Genomic DNA, 13,427 nt, shown 5'->3' with positions numbered 1-13,427 from the left:
CCACTGCCAGTTCCTTAGCTTGCTAGGTAACAGAGAGGTCGTATCTACTGTCTGAAAGGCACTCAATGCACGTAACTGACGTGAGGTTAATCCACACACACTAGCTGAATATGCAGAGCTTGCGCGCAAATATTAACTATTAAGCTAGCTAGTACCTATTCCATTTATGTGGCGTCGTCAAAGATGGAATCTTTGCTATCGTCAATTTATTCCAAGATCAGCATGCAGATGATGTAAGTTAGTGCTTCAAAGTCCCTGTGATAAGGTTAGCGATAAACTGAAATCCAAACTGAACAGAACTACACTCTCTTCTACCATTGTCTTAAATATATTTAATGGTCTCGTTGCAAAAGCTAAATTGTCGCAAGGGAACTTTTAGTTATTTATTTTATTTCACCTTTATTTAACCCGGGTAGCAAAGATTATAGCAAACACCACTGAAACTGAATTGGTGCTCGCTAGCTTTGCAAATTCAGCTATTGTTGGAAGCCAGCCAATATGAAACAAACTATTAAAATTACAAAAGGTTGCAGCATATGTTGTGTAAATGGTGAACTCATACAGCTGTCAACTCTTGTCATTTTAATCCGTTTCACATTTGCTAGCTACCTTTTAGATCGAAGCCCAAATAGAATGATTGAAGATGATAGAAGCCCATCTCCTACTGTAAATAACCTACACACTGTGTGTGTAGCCAGCCAGCCAGCCAGCCAGCCAGGTAGAAAAATGGCAGAAAAATAAAAAGACGAACATCAGAGTATTTTTCAATACACCAAAATGCATAGTAAGAACCCTAGTAGCCTAATATCTCAAAGACTAGTTGATAAAATGTTCATAAGAAAGAAATGAAATTCTAATGGAAATGTTTCACAATGATGTCATTAGGCAGAGCAGGCAACAGATGGCACACAGACAGCAGAGTTGGGGACAGATATGCAGGGACAGACTGGCAGAGACAGGGAGTGTCAGGTAAGTTTGTTGAGTCTTTGTTTGGCAACATTATGAAAGGTTCTCAATTTTTTTGACTTGTAAAATAGGAACATAATTGGAAAATGCCATGGATACCCCCACTCTCAACTTAAACTGGTGACTGAACTAAGATTTGTTAAAGGCAATGGTATTGCTGTTGTGATTAGTTGTGTAGTTTTGGGTACCGGTAGTTAGGAGTATGGCAAACACCTTATTTCTTTGGTTCCTCAATATACATTTACCATATTACAATGTAGGCTATGTGTTACAGCACTACTTTTGGTGTCCCCCTCAGGGATTGCTCTTGAGAAAATGTCATGTAATTGTCCCCTCCAAAGTTGATATCAGATTTTCGCCCCTGCCCCCAACAGCACATTTTTGTTGTAACTCGGGACAAACATACCTGAGATTCAACTCATTGAGGGCCTGATGATTAGATGACAAGTTGAATATGCCGTGCTTATCCGGGGCTACAATAAAAATGTGAATTGTTGGGAATATTCGAGGACCTGCGTTAGGAACAACTGGGCTACAGCATATGTACGAGGGCGTATTCATTACGCCGATTCTGTTGCAAAACGTTTCTTAAATGGAAGCAACTCTTTAGCTCAGTTTAAGCAACCGGAACGAAACGGGAGGGTCCTAACTACCAGAATTTGTCCAATACAATTTATAGTTTTGCTCTGTTTGCTTACGTTTGGTTCTTAAACGGTAAACGATTTCCGTAGCTAATGAATACGCCCTGTACTCACATAGCTTTGCCAGCCAGGTTGGTGTGGACATGCTGTTCGATGTCCGGGGGCTTGTCTTTATAGCGGTTCCATTGACCTGTTTAGTGACATTCTCACTTCACTGTGGAGGAAGGACACATGACACACAATTGTACATTTTTAACTCAAAGGGTTGGAACGCTAACAAGTTAGCTAACTGACATAAGTGTGTAAAATACTACATACAAAAGGTAAAACTATGGGGATAGTATCTAGCTTGTTAGCTAACTAAAGGCATTAATAAGTAAACTGCAAGTTAGCCACCTAGCTAAAGCACATTTCAACTCCATGCCAACAAGATGGCTATATAAATGAGATGCCTAGCGTTAGCTAACCTCTTGTTATACTGGTAGTGACTTGAATACCTGAAATATTCGCTCGGGAATATATTCGTATGTAGTTGTCTTGTACACACGAGCTGAGAACTCACGTTTGACTTTTTTTGCATATACGTTGAGTGTTTATTCTGGGATGGTGAATGAAGTCACAATTCTGCGACGAGACATTGGTTGACGTCGATATTCAGCGCATTCTTGAAACAGTCAACATTTTGAAGGGTCAGGGCTATCCGGGATCTTTGGTTAGTCCCTACCCTGAACCATAACTTCTTACCTAACCATTTCACATTTCTACTTCAATGGAAGTATGGATCCCGCCAGCATGGATATTTTGAAGCATGATAGGTTGAGGCTACATATCATCAGTAGTATTCTGGCAACAATTTATAGTTGATGTTGAGTGTGTGTGGTTGATTGATCTATTATCCACATACAAATGATGGCAATTGTACACTCCACCCACCCACCCAGTCAAACATTTGCAAAGGGGCTACAGTAAAAGATTTTGACACTTGCACAAATGTATCCAAATGAATTAAAATATTGCTTGAGCAAGTGTATATTTGAGTCATAACCTAAACTGCTCAGCATGATTAATCTGTTCCCAGAGCTTCACTTCATCTATATTTTTTGAAGATCACGAGACATTTGTATTGTAGTCAGACAATTAGACAGCAGGAAGGTGCCAGCCAGGTGGAACCATGCACTTATCTGGTAGAATGCAAAGAAATAACTAAAGACACCAACATGGTCTTAGAAATGTAAGATTTTGATTTTTGGGTCTGTTCATGTAAATTGTCAATCACATTATTTTTCAAGTATGGTTTCCATCATCTCTTGGCATACATCACAGCTGTGAACATGAATAATTAATCCCTACCATTATATTAATACTTCACACACACACACACACACACACACACACAGTATACTGGCAATATGTAATTATGGTCATTTAATGATTATAATTTTCTACCCAAGAAAAAATACATGCCATTCGCTGAAGAAAATCCTGAAATGTTAAGACTCGCATTCCCCGAAACCTTTAGCTCAAAATCAGTAAATCCCAAATTGAACTGCTGTTGTAGACATGTAATATATCAAGCAGTGCATGTTCTTTGTTGAGAACCCCCACTCCAACCCAATAAAAAGGACAACATTTACATATTTTTCTTTAATTATGTTGCAAACAATAATGACATCCAGATATTTTGTTAGCAATTTTGCTGTGTGAAGAGTGAGAAAGACGTTGAAAGCAAAACTATAAATCCTGTTCAAGCTGTGAAGAAGTCGGAAGCCCTCAATCTATTCACAAGGCAGATTATAGCAGACAGATGGACTTGAGACTGGGGGGGGAAGGACCAACAGACAGTGCAAGCTTGTCTGCCAGTCCCTCTGATCCACCTAGCCAGTGCAGCATAGGGATTGCTTGGGAGCTGCAAATGGCAAAAAGTGATTTCTTTTCACAGGGCACAGGGAAGGTACAATAGCACAGTTATGGAAAGCATTCATTCAATGACAACTATATTACAAGGGGAGACACACATTCTCCCTCTGGACAATTTGTTTATAGACCTTTCTTATCTAACCCAAGAAAAGGAAAGCTGAGTTTTTCAATAACAATAAGAGTCAAGTCAAATATCCATTTAGGTTCACTTCAGGCCTGGTTTAGAATTTACACAAGGAACCTGATATCGTAATCCTGAATTAAGCCAATCTAAAGGGAGAATCGGCTTAAATCAGGAAGCTAACTTAGCCTAGGATTGAGAACAGAACAGATCAGGACATCTGAATGCTGAAGCTAAACCATGTCGTCTAACTGTAGTTACATTTTTTGGGTTTCAGCTAAAACACGTTTTATGGTGCATCAGCACCACCATGTCCAATTGTCCTATCGATGGTTGATGTAACGGAATGAACTCACGCCGACTCTCCAATCAAAGTCTACCTCCCTCTGACTGACAGAGAGAAAGGAGCTTGGAGAAAGACCTGTCTAGTCTGATTAAATACATGGGGGTCTCTAGTCTAGAGGAGGCATAAGTGGTATTCTCTCAAGGAGGCTTCTTTTCTCTCAGAACATCTTTAGTCTGCCACAATCCCATCGCATATAGAGGAATGAAGGAGCCAGTTCATATATTTACAGATCTGTCCTCCTTTCAGCAGCAACAAACAACCACATTAAGTACAGCGCGGTCTGTCTGCAGCCATCAAGCCAGCCTGAGCCAACCTGTCTGGTGTCTTTGAAAAGTCAATATGCAAAATACACAGTATACATACATAGATACACAGGGACAATACACCCGCTTACTGGCAAGCGACAGTAGGGGTACCACCCCTTCTCGTAAGAGATAGAGTTCTCTTATCCTACTTCTCGCTCTTTTTACAGTATATAAATTTGTCAAGTGGAACGACTAGCCTTTGACAGCTTAGCGGAGTGGCCTGTGGCTGATTGAGTCTGCGTCTTAAGTGCACTAATTTTAGGGAATAGGGTGCCATTTCAGACTCGGCCTGAGTGTTCAGTGGCTTACATCATAGCACTTGAACCAGAAAGGCTCACAAGACCAGACAGCTCAGCCTCTGGTACAACAGGGGTACATGCAGCAGTGATATTGTCAACAGGTCAAAGGGTTCATCACGCTAGCCACTATGAGGGTTCAGAGGTCAACAGCAGCAGCTAGCTACATCCAATCAAATACACACAGGAAGAGGAACAGGAAGTTGTTCAGCAAAGAAGCTTAAAATAATAAAATCAGTTAAGCAAGTGGAGTTCTTTATTATTACAGAATTGCATCATAATGCAAAAAGGCTGATTAAAAAATGATATCTTGTTTATGCATTTTATTGAGTCTTAAAATTTCCCTTCGATCGCCAGTCGGACAAAGGACCAAGGAGCTAACGAAAAGCAGGGATGTGCAAGATAATAGGATTTTGGGGGAATGGTTGGTCTCCATTGTCATGGAGGGAATTTGGTTAGATTAGAATTAGTTCCAATTGTCATTTGTCATTATTTCTTCAGCCTTCTAGCTCATTAAGATGAACAGAATAGGATACAGATGTGCTTGCCACCCAGGAGACTACTGCAATGCGTTAGAGTCGGTCCTGTGGAGTTTTGACCCAAGAGCTCTTCACTAGGAAAGGTGTCTAAGCACTCTCCTGTGCACAAACAGATCCTAGTAGGCCAAGCCCAAGACCAAAGCCGGTATGTGGCAAGGGAGCTGCTGTATGTAGTCTTAAGGGTGAAGATCTCTTTACAAGAACAACCACCATCAGACCTCTACTGTACAGAGAACACAATCATTCATTAGCATGTCTACTGCTAGCATTTTATTTCATCATCAATTGACTGAATGAATCCCCCCGAAAGTTAATCAGTCAGTTCAGTGGAAACACAGATTTGGACACTTAACTACAGCTCAGTAAAAAGCTTTAGTTTACATGTCTTTCTCCCCCACAGAAACAGCTTTATTACCTCTCAATTCTTTGTATTTTTCACATCAAAACCTGAGGGGCAACTTTGACTCCTTGTCATGCTATGACGACGTCTCTGACTGTGTCCGACTCATTTGAAACTTGCATATTTCATCCAAAGCTAAGGCTTACCCTCCCTAATTTACACAGCCCATAGAAGCAAGCAGCACAAGACAATGGCCAACTGAGCATCAAATCTCTTACATGATTCCTGTAGTATAAGGGACAAAACCCAGCTGACACCTGATTCGTCATATGGTTAGAAAAAGGGAGAAGGTTCAATTGAGTCCAATGGAAATCACTCGGGTTAGAATTGAGACAACAGTGAGACGTCTTACAGAGGGAGGGAGACACCTAAAGGTCTTTATTTTCAAATGCTTGAGATTAAAAAGAGGTGATATCCCTGAAGTCAGCTGCTAAAGGGCCAAGTGCTAAAGAAAGGCTAAGGCGGTCGCCTGATCAGTTGCAGCCAACCATAAGGTCCAGTACCAGTCCGAAAAGACAGGGGGCAGCGTTTCAGGGAGGAGTAACCTCACACTATCGGCTCACATAGCCTAAATGCTAACCCGAAAGCCATCAGGCCACTGAGTTTTTAGCCAAAATGCTAACCCACTGAAATAAGGGCGCCAGCTGCGCAGCCTAGCCAGGTTAATTCATTCAGATGCCAATATAGAAAGGTTCTGATTCAATAAACATAATTCAGTCATTGGATAGGACAATTCTAAGCCTATCAGGAGTGGTTTTGCTACTCAGTTTAGGACGCGTCGTCATGACAAGAGCACAAAGCTGTTTTGTTTTCTCAACCCCCAGATGACCGAAGATGGACAACAGTTTGAAACGTTCGTATATGCAGCCATTAATATATTATCTAGTTCCACATGAAGAAGAGAAATGGTATGCACACTTCAGAAGTGATGTTACAAAGCTACAGATTATTCCAATAACAAAACCCCCACAGACAAACAATCTCATATCCTCCGACATCAAGGGATTATACTTTTCCTTTTGTTGTTTTTTCCCCTCAAAAAGGTCACCGACAGACAGACTACAACAGTGAAAAGGAGAGAAAATAAAGAGAAAATAAAAACAGAAAAGTGACAAAAAGAATAAATCTGACACGTAAAGAAACGACAGTCGTTTTTTTAAATTATCAGTGTTAGCGCCCTACGTTTTACACCCACTCAAAGAATGTGTCCCAAAAGGCACCCTATTCCCTGTATAGTGCACTACCTTGGACCAGGGCACATAGGCACTTGCTCATGGGTATTGCACCATATAGGGAATAGGGTGGCATTTGTGACGCACACAAAGAAACATCTGCCTTCAATAAGTAGGTAGGTAAGGCTGCATGTGACAACAGACTTAGCCAGCCCCGCCCATGTTAAACCTATGGTACTTCTAGACAACCTTATGTAAATTTACAGTATACAATTTTGGATTCATCATCACCATGCAAGAACACTTTTTGCTGTGTAACATTTAATAGCTCAATCTACATCCAGAATAATGTACATAAAAGGACGATAGTTATTGGACCAGAGAGCGTGATGACAGGATAAGGTATTAACCATGGTGTGTGAGTGTAACCAGAGGAGATGAAAGAGATAGTGTGAAGTGGAGTGTAGGGGGGGGGGGGGGGGGGGGGTGGAATGAGGCCTATAGGAGGTGGGGTGGGGAATTGGGATGGTGGTGGTCCTTTCTTCTTAGGCCTGATCGGATCAGCGACACTCCCACACTTTTACTGTTTGATCTACGCTCCCGGTGACAACATACGGCGCATTCTTGTGGAAATCTGAGGAGAGGAGGAGGAAAGGGCATCAGTACAAAGGAAGAGTAGATAGTTTGTCTATTTCACTTGCTTTGGCCATCTGAACATGTTTCCCATGCCAATAAAGCCCTTTGAATTTAATTGCAATTAATTGAGAGAGAGAACCAGGTTTTATCCAGAGGAGATGGCAGAATAATTAGTTAACTTCCACATTAAAGGCAATTAAAGGCCATTTATCAAGCATATTCCATTTAGCAGTATGACCTGAATATATCATTATTTTATTATCAATAGTTGAATTGGGGCATTTCATTAACTAGACAAAGCTCTTTACCTCTTGGTACATGCATCACACAGAAAAGCACAGCACATCAACCTCAAAAGGGGCTTTTGTCTTCTCCCCCCAAAATATCCAAACAATAGCTTACAGCAGTGCTCTGTGGCTAGATTTCAGAGGCTGGGGCTTCAAACAGCACTAGCCTGACAGGAAAGCTGGCTGGATAGCTGGAGTCTCCTTCTCCGGAGAGTTCCCTAGCCTTGATCCGCTTAGAAGCCTCAGATTTTGGGAAAATCCTGGAGCATTTGTCTACCTCTTAGACCCCAGCTGCCAGCTAGCAGCCCCCAGGATATTGAGCCAGGCAAGACCAGTTTATCATCAGAACTCTACAACCCCCACCCCTCTCCTATCCATCTATCCCTAACCCCATTCAACCATCGTCCAAAACAGCTTTGTCTAACCCCTGCCTGATCCTCTCTCTGGGGCCTATATCATGATGCACCGGAGGGGGTTAATGCAGAACCTCCTAGCTCACACCTCAATAAACCACCAAACAAAGAACTAACAAACAACTCAGGAAACATCAGAGTTGAGTTCACTAAGGACATGGAGATACAGGCAGGTACTCCCTAAACTTATCCACTGAGATGTGAAACGAAAATTTGTTTTTGTTGCAAAATGTTTTGTAGTACTGAGCGATTAGTGCTTTTTGAGGTTGGTTCGGTTTGATTATAAAAAATAAAGTTTTTTTGATTTCAGTTTCAATAATATTTTTAAGCATTAAATGCACTGTGAGAGTTGAATGCTGTAACAGAATAAAACATTTGATGGTAGTGACTGCCTATTACCGCTCATCACTTAACCATAATTTAAATATTTCAGTTGTGTATATTACATTTGTTTTATTTGATAACAATTTAATTCCTAGTAATCATCTCATCTCTACAGAGCTGCTGTCTATGGTGTCTGACAAAATCACTATTTTGTAGTTCTTCAAAGTAAATAAGGTATATTTTTATGACTACTGAATACCAACTATCAATCACTTATTTAAAGTATTTTCAGGTAGAGATACCTCGCGAAGCAACACCTGCTCTCTATATCATCTCACGATTGCGAATTCTTCCCTCTTCTGTAGCAGGCATAAAAGACAGACTGGACAAGTAGATGTGCAATGGATTATGGTCATTGTAGTTTATAACACCACTTAATGCATTAACCTGTTGGGGCTAGGGGGCAGTATTTGCACAGCCGGATAAAAAAACGTACCCGATTTAAACTGGTTACTACTCTTGCCCAGAAACGAGAATATGCATATAATTAGTATATTTGGATAGAAAACACTCTACAGTTTCTAAAACTGTTTGAATGGTGTCTGTGAGTATAATAGAACTCATATGGCAGGCCAAAACCTGAGAAGATTCCATACAGGAAGTGCCCTGTCTGACAATTTGTTGTCCTTCTGTTGCATCTCTATCGAAAATACAGCATCTGTGCTGTAACGTGACACTTTCTACGGCTTCCATTGGCTCTCTAAAGCCGCCAGAAAGTGGAATGGGGTGTCTGCTGTCTCTGGGCAAAGTACAGCAGCAGAGTTTGTAAGTGGTCAGCCTGGGGACAGTGAGACTGAGATGCGCGTTCACGAGACTTCTCCATTTTTTTCTTTCAGCCTTTGAATGAATACAACGTTGCCCGGTTGGAATATTATCACTATTTTACGAGAAAAATAGCATAAAAATTGATTTTAAACAGCGTTTGACATGCTTCTTTTTTCTTTTTTTGTCACGAAATGCGCTCGCGCGTTACCCTTCAGATAGTGACCTGAATGCACGAACAAAACGGAGGTATTTGGATATAACTATGGATTATTTGGAACCAAAACAACATTTGTTGTTGAAGTAGAAGTCCTGGGAGTGCATTCTGACAAAGAACAGCAAAGGTAATCAAATTTTTCTAATAGTAATTCTGAGTTTAGTGAGCCCCAAACTTGGTGGGTGTCAAATTAGCTAGCCTGTGATGGCCGAGCTATGTACTCAGAATATTGCAAAATGTGCTTTCGCCGAAAAGCTATATTAAATTTGGACATAGCGTTTCCATAAATGAGTTCTGTATCTATAATTCTTCCAGCAGTAACTGACGCCGACTGTGACTGTAGGAGAAGAGAAGATTGAGAGTGGCTTACCCAGAGACGTAACAAAGTGTTCATGGGCACTCAGAGTCTTCATGCAGCGCTTGTTTTTGTAGTCCCAGATCCTTAAGGTCTTGTCGTCAGCACAGCTCAATATGAACTTGCCTCCGGGGTGGACAAGGATCCCGCGCACCCAGTTATCATGGCCAACCTGGGACAATAGTGTTTGGTTAGAATTGTTAAAACAAAATCTAGTGCCAGTTTCCCAGACTACTCCTTGACTAAAACAAACTATGCTTAGTTCGGGAAACCAGTCAACCGGAGACAGTGTGTTCGGTTAAGACTAGGGTTCAAGAAGGTCAATCACATTACAATTCAAGTCATGTGAAGAATGGAGTCGGTATCACTAATGGGGACATTTTTCAATTAAAAACTGCATGAATCGGAATGACCATCTATCGTATGTCTATGATTAATGGTCCACTCACCAGTGTCATAAGGCACATCCCAATGCTGACGTCCCACATCTTGATAGTCTTGTCTCTGGAGCCAGACAGCAGGAACGGGCCCGGCTTACCACTCTTCTTAGACTGAAAGGACACAGGGAGAGAAAGAATACGATGAGCTCCAATTGCCGCCGTAAATTGCGAATACAGAACCTTTAGCAGTGTTCACTTGGGGGATATCAACCCTTGATCATTTTGTTATAAGGGCTATATGCTGCCAGCAGCCCTCTGAAATAAATGCATTTTTATACCACAGCCTTTGATAAATAAATAGCACCTTAGCATCAGGGGAAATGGACAACAAACGGAATAGTTATCAGAGGATGCGTCTCCAGAGCAGGACAGACTCTGCTTAGATACACAGTGCCTTTGGAAAGTATTCAGACCCATTGACATTCTACATTTTGTTACAGCCTTATTCTAAAATTGATTAAATAAATACAAATCCTCAGCAACCTACACACAATACACCATAACAATGAAGTAAAAACAGCCTTTCAGAAATGTTTGCAAATGTATTAAAAATAACTACCTTATCTACATAAGTACTCAGACCCTTCGCTACGACTAAAAATTTTGCTCAAGTGCAACCTGTTTTCATTGATCATCCTTGGGAGTCCACCTGTGGTCAATTCAATTGATTGGACATGATTTGGGAAGGCACACAACCTGTCTATATAAAGGTCCCACAGTTGAAAGTGCCTGTCAGAGCAAAAACCAAGCCATGAGGTCGAAGGAAATGTCCGTAGAGATCCAAGACAGGATTGTGTCGAGGCACAGATCTGAGGAAGGGTACCAAAACATTTCTGCAGCATTGGAAGGTCCCCAAGAACACAGTGGACCCCATCATTCTTAAATGGAAGAAGTTCTAAACCACCAAGACTCTTCCTAGAGCTGGCCGCCCAGCCAAACTGAGCAATCAGGAGAGAAGGGCCTTGGTCAGGGAGGTGACCAAGAAACCGATGGTCACTCTGACAGAGCTCTAGAGTTCCCCTGTGGAGATGGTTGTCCTTCTGAAAGGTTCTCCCATCTCTGCAGCACTCCACCAAATCAGGCCTTTATGCTAGAGTGGCAAGATGGAAGCGAAGGTTCACTTTCCAACAGGACAATGACACTAAGCACACAGCCAAGACAACGCAGGAGTGGCTTCAGGAAAAGTCTCAGAATGTTCGAGTGGCCCAGCCAGAGCCCGGACTGGAACGCCATCGAACATCTCTGGAGAGACCTGAAAATAGCTGTGCAGCAACACTCCCCATCCAGCGTGACAGAGCTTGAGAGGATCTGCAGAGAAGAATGGGAGAAACTCCCCAAATACAGGTGTGCCAAGCTTGTAGCATCATACCCAAGAAGACACGAGGCTGTAATCGCTGCCAAAAGGTCCTTCAACAAAGTACTGAGTAAAGGGTCTGAATACTTATGTAAGTGTGATATTTGTTTTGTATTATACATTTCAAAAAATGTGTACATTTCTAAAAACCTGTTTTTGCTTTGTGATTATGGGGTAGTGTGTAGATTGTTTTTTTCCTTCAATTTAATACATTTTAGAATAAGGCTGTAACCTAACAAAATGTGGAAAAAGCCAAGGGGCCTGAATACTTTCCGAATGGACTGTAAGAGTGTATCTGAACACAGAGTAGAGCAAACTTGCACTGGCGGGACCTTACAGCTGAGGGCAGTAATTGATATACACCAAATTTGCACTTAGATTCAATTGTTCCATAATTACCAAAACCACCATCTATCTCTTATTTTAAAATCAAATATCATCTTCGACAGCTAAGCACAAGGAGGATATAAAGTTGAAATCATACACCTTAGCCAAATACATTTAAACTCTGTTTCACAATTCCTGACATTTAATCCTAGTAAAAATTCCCTGTCTTAGGTCAGTTAGGATCACCTCTTTATTTTAAGAATGTGAAATGTCAGAAAAATAGTAGAGAGTATGATTTCAGCTTTTATTACATTCCCAGTGGGTCAGAAGTTTACATACACAATCAGTATTTGGTAGCATTGCCTTTAAAAATTGTTTAACTTCGGTCAAACGTTTCAGGTAGGCTTCCATAAGCTTCCCACAATAAGTTGGGTGAATTTTGGCCCATTCCTCCTGACAGAGCTGGTGTAACTGAGTCACGTTTGTAGGCCATCCTTGCTCGCACACGCTTTTTCAGTTCTGCCCACAAATGTTCTATAGGATTGAGGTCAGGGCTTTGTGATGGCCACTCCAATACCTTGACTTTGTTGTCCTTATGCCATTTGCCACAACTTTGGAAGTATGCTTGGGGGTCATTGTCCATTTGGAAGACCTAATTGGACCAAGCTTTAACTTCCTGACTGATGTCTTGAAATGTTGCTTCAATATATCCACATAATTTTCCTTCATCATGATGCCATATATTTTGAGAAGTGCACCAGTCCCTCCTGCAGCAAAGCACCCCCACAACATGATGCTGACACCCCCGTGCCTCACGGTTGGGATGGTGTTCTTCGGCTTGCAAGCCTCCCCCTTTTTCCTCCAAACATAACGATGGTCATTATGGCCAAACAGTTCGATTTTTGTTTCATCAGACCAGAGAACATTTCTCCAAAAAGTATGATCTTTGTCCCCATGTGCAGTTGCAAACCGTAGTCTGGCTTTTTTATGGCGGTTTTGAAGCAGTGGCTTCTTCCTTGCCGAGCGGCATTTCAGGTTATGTCAATAAAGGACTCGTTTTACTGTGGATATAGATACTTTTGTACCCGTTTCCTCCAGCATATTCACAAGGTCCATTGCTGTTGTTCTGGGTTTGAAATGCACTTTTCGCACCAAAGTATGTTAACCTGTTATGGCTAGGGGGCAGTATTTTCACGGCTGGATAAAAAACGTACCCGATTTAATCTGATTATTAGTCCTGCCCAGAAACTGGAATATGCAAATAATTATTAGCTTTGGAGAGAAAACACTCCAAAGTTTCTGAAACTGTTTGAATGGTGTCTGTGAGTATAACAGAACTCCTATGGCAGGCAAAAACCTGAGATGCTTCTGTTCAGGAAGTACCCTGTCTGAACATTTCTTGCCCTTCTTTATTATCTCTATCGTTTACAAAGGATCTCTGCTCTTACGTGACACTTCACACGTCTCCAATGAGGTCTCATAGCCCGGGAAAAACAGGAATGACGTAATTCAAAGCCCTGGCTGAAACAAAGGAGAGCAAAAGCTAAGT

The 13,427-nt window shown here is 41.4% G+C and overlaps 1 protein-coding gene and 1 pseudogene across 2 annotated transcripts in view; both read right to left on the bottom strand.

Annotated features, from left to right (window-relative positions):
• LOC115163358 (RNA N6-adenosine-methyltransferase mettl16-like) overlaps positions 1 to 1,811 on the bottom strand; it is a 30,124-nt pseudogene extending 28,313 nt beyond the window's left edge.
• A 1,425-nt stretch (positions 1,812 to 3,236) lies between these two features.
• LOC115163357 (lissencephaly-1 homolog A-like) overlaps positions 3,237 to 13,427 on the bottom strand; it is a 63,638-nt gene continuing 53,447 nt past the window's right edge. For both annotated transcript variants that reach the window (XM_029715159.1, XM_029715160.1), the window contains exons 9-11: positions 10,207 to 10,308; positions 9,773 to 9,929; positions 3,237 to 7,337 (exon numbers count right to left, since the gene is read on the bottom strand). In XM_029715159.1, the coding sequence (XP_029571019.1) occupies positions 7,264 to 7,337; positions 9,773 to 9,929; positions 10,207 to 10,308 (333 nt within the window). In that variant the 3' untranslated portion in view covers positions 3,237 to 7,263. The remainder of the gene's footprint in view (positions 7,338 to 9,772; positions 9,930 to 10,206; positions 10,309 to 13,427) is intronic.

This window comes from Salmo trutta, chromosome 26 (assembly GCF_901001165.1).
Source record: "Salmo trutta chromosome 26, fSalTru1.1, whole genome shotgun sequence".
Taxonomy (NCBI): domain Eukaryota; kingdom Metazoa; phylum Chordata; class Actinopteri; order Salmoniformes; family Salmonidae; genus Salmo; species Salmo trutta.
Note: the sequence above shows the minus strand (reverse complement) of the source record. Positions and strands in the feature narration are given on the sequence as shown.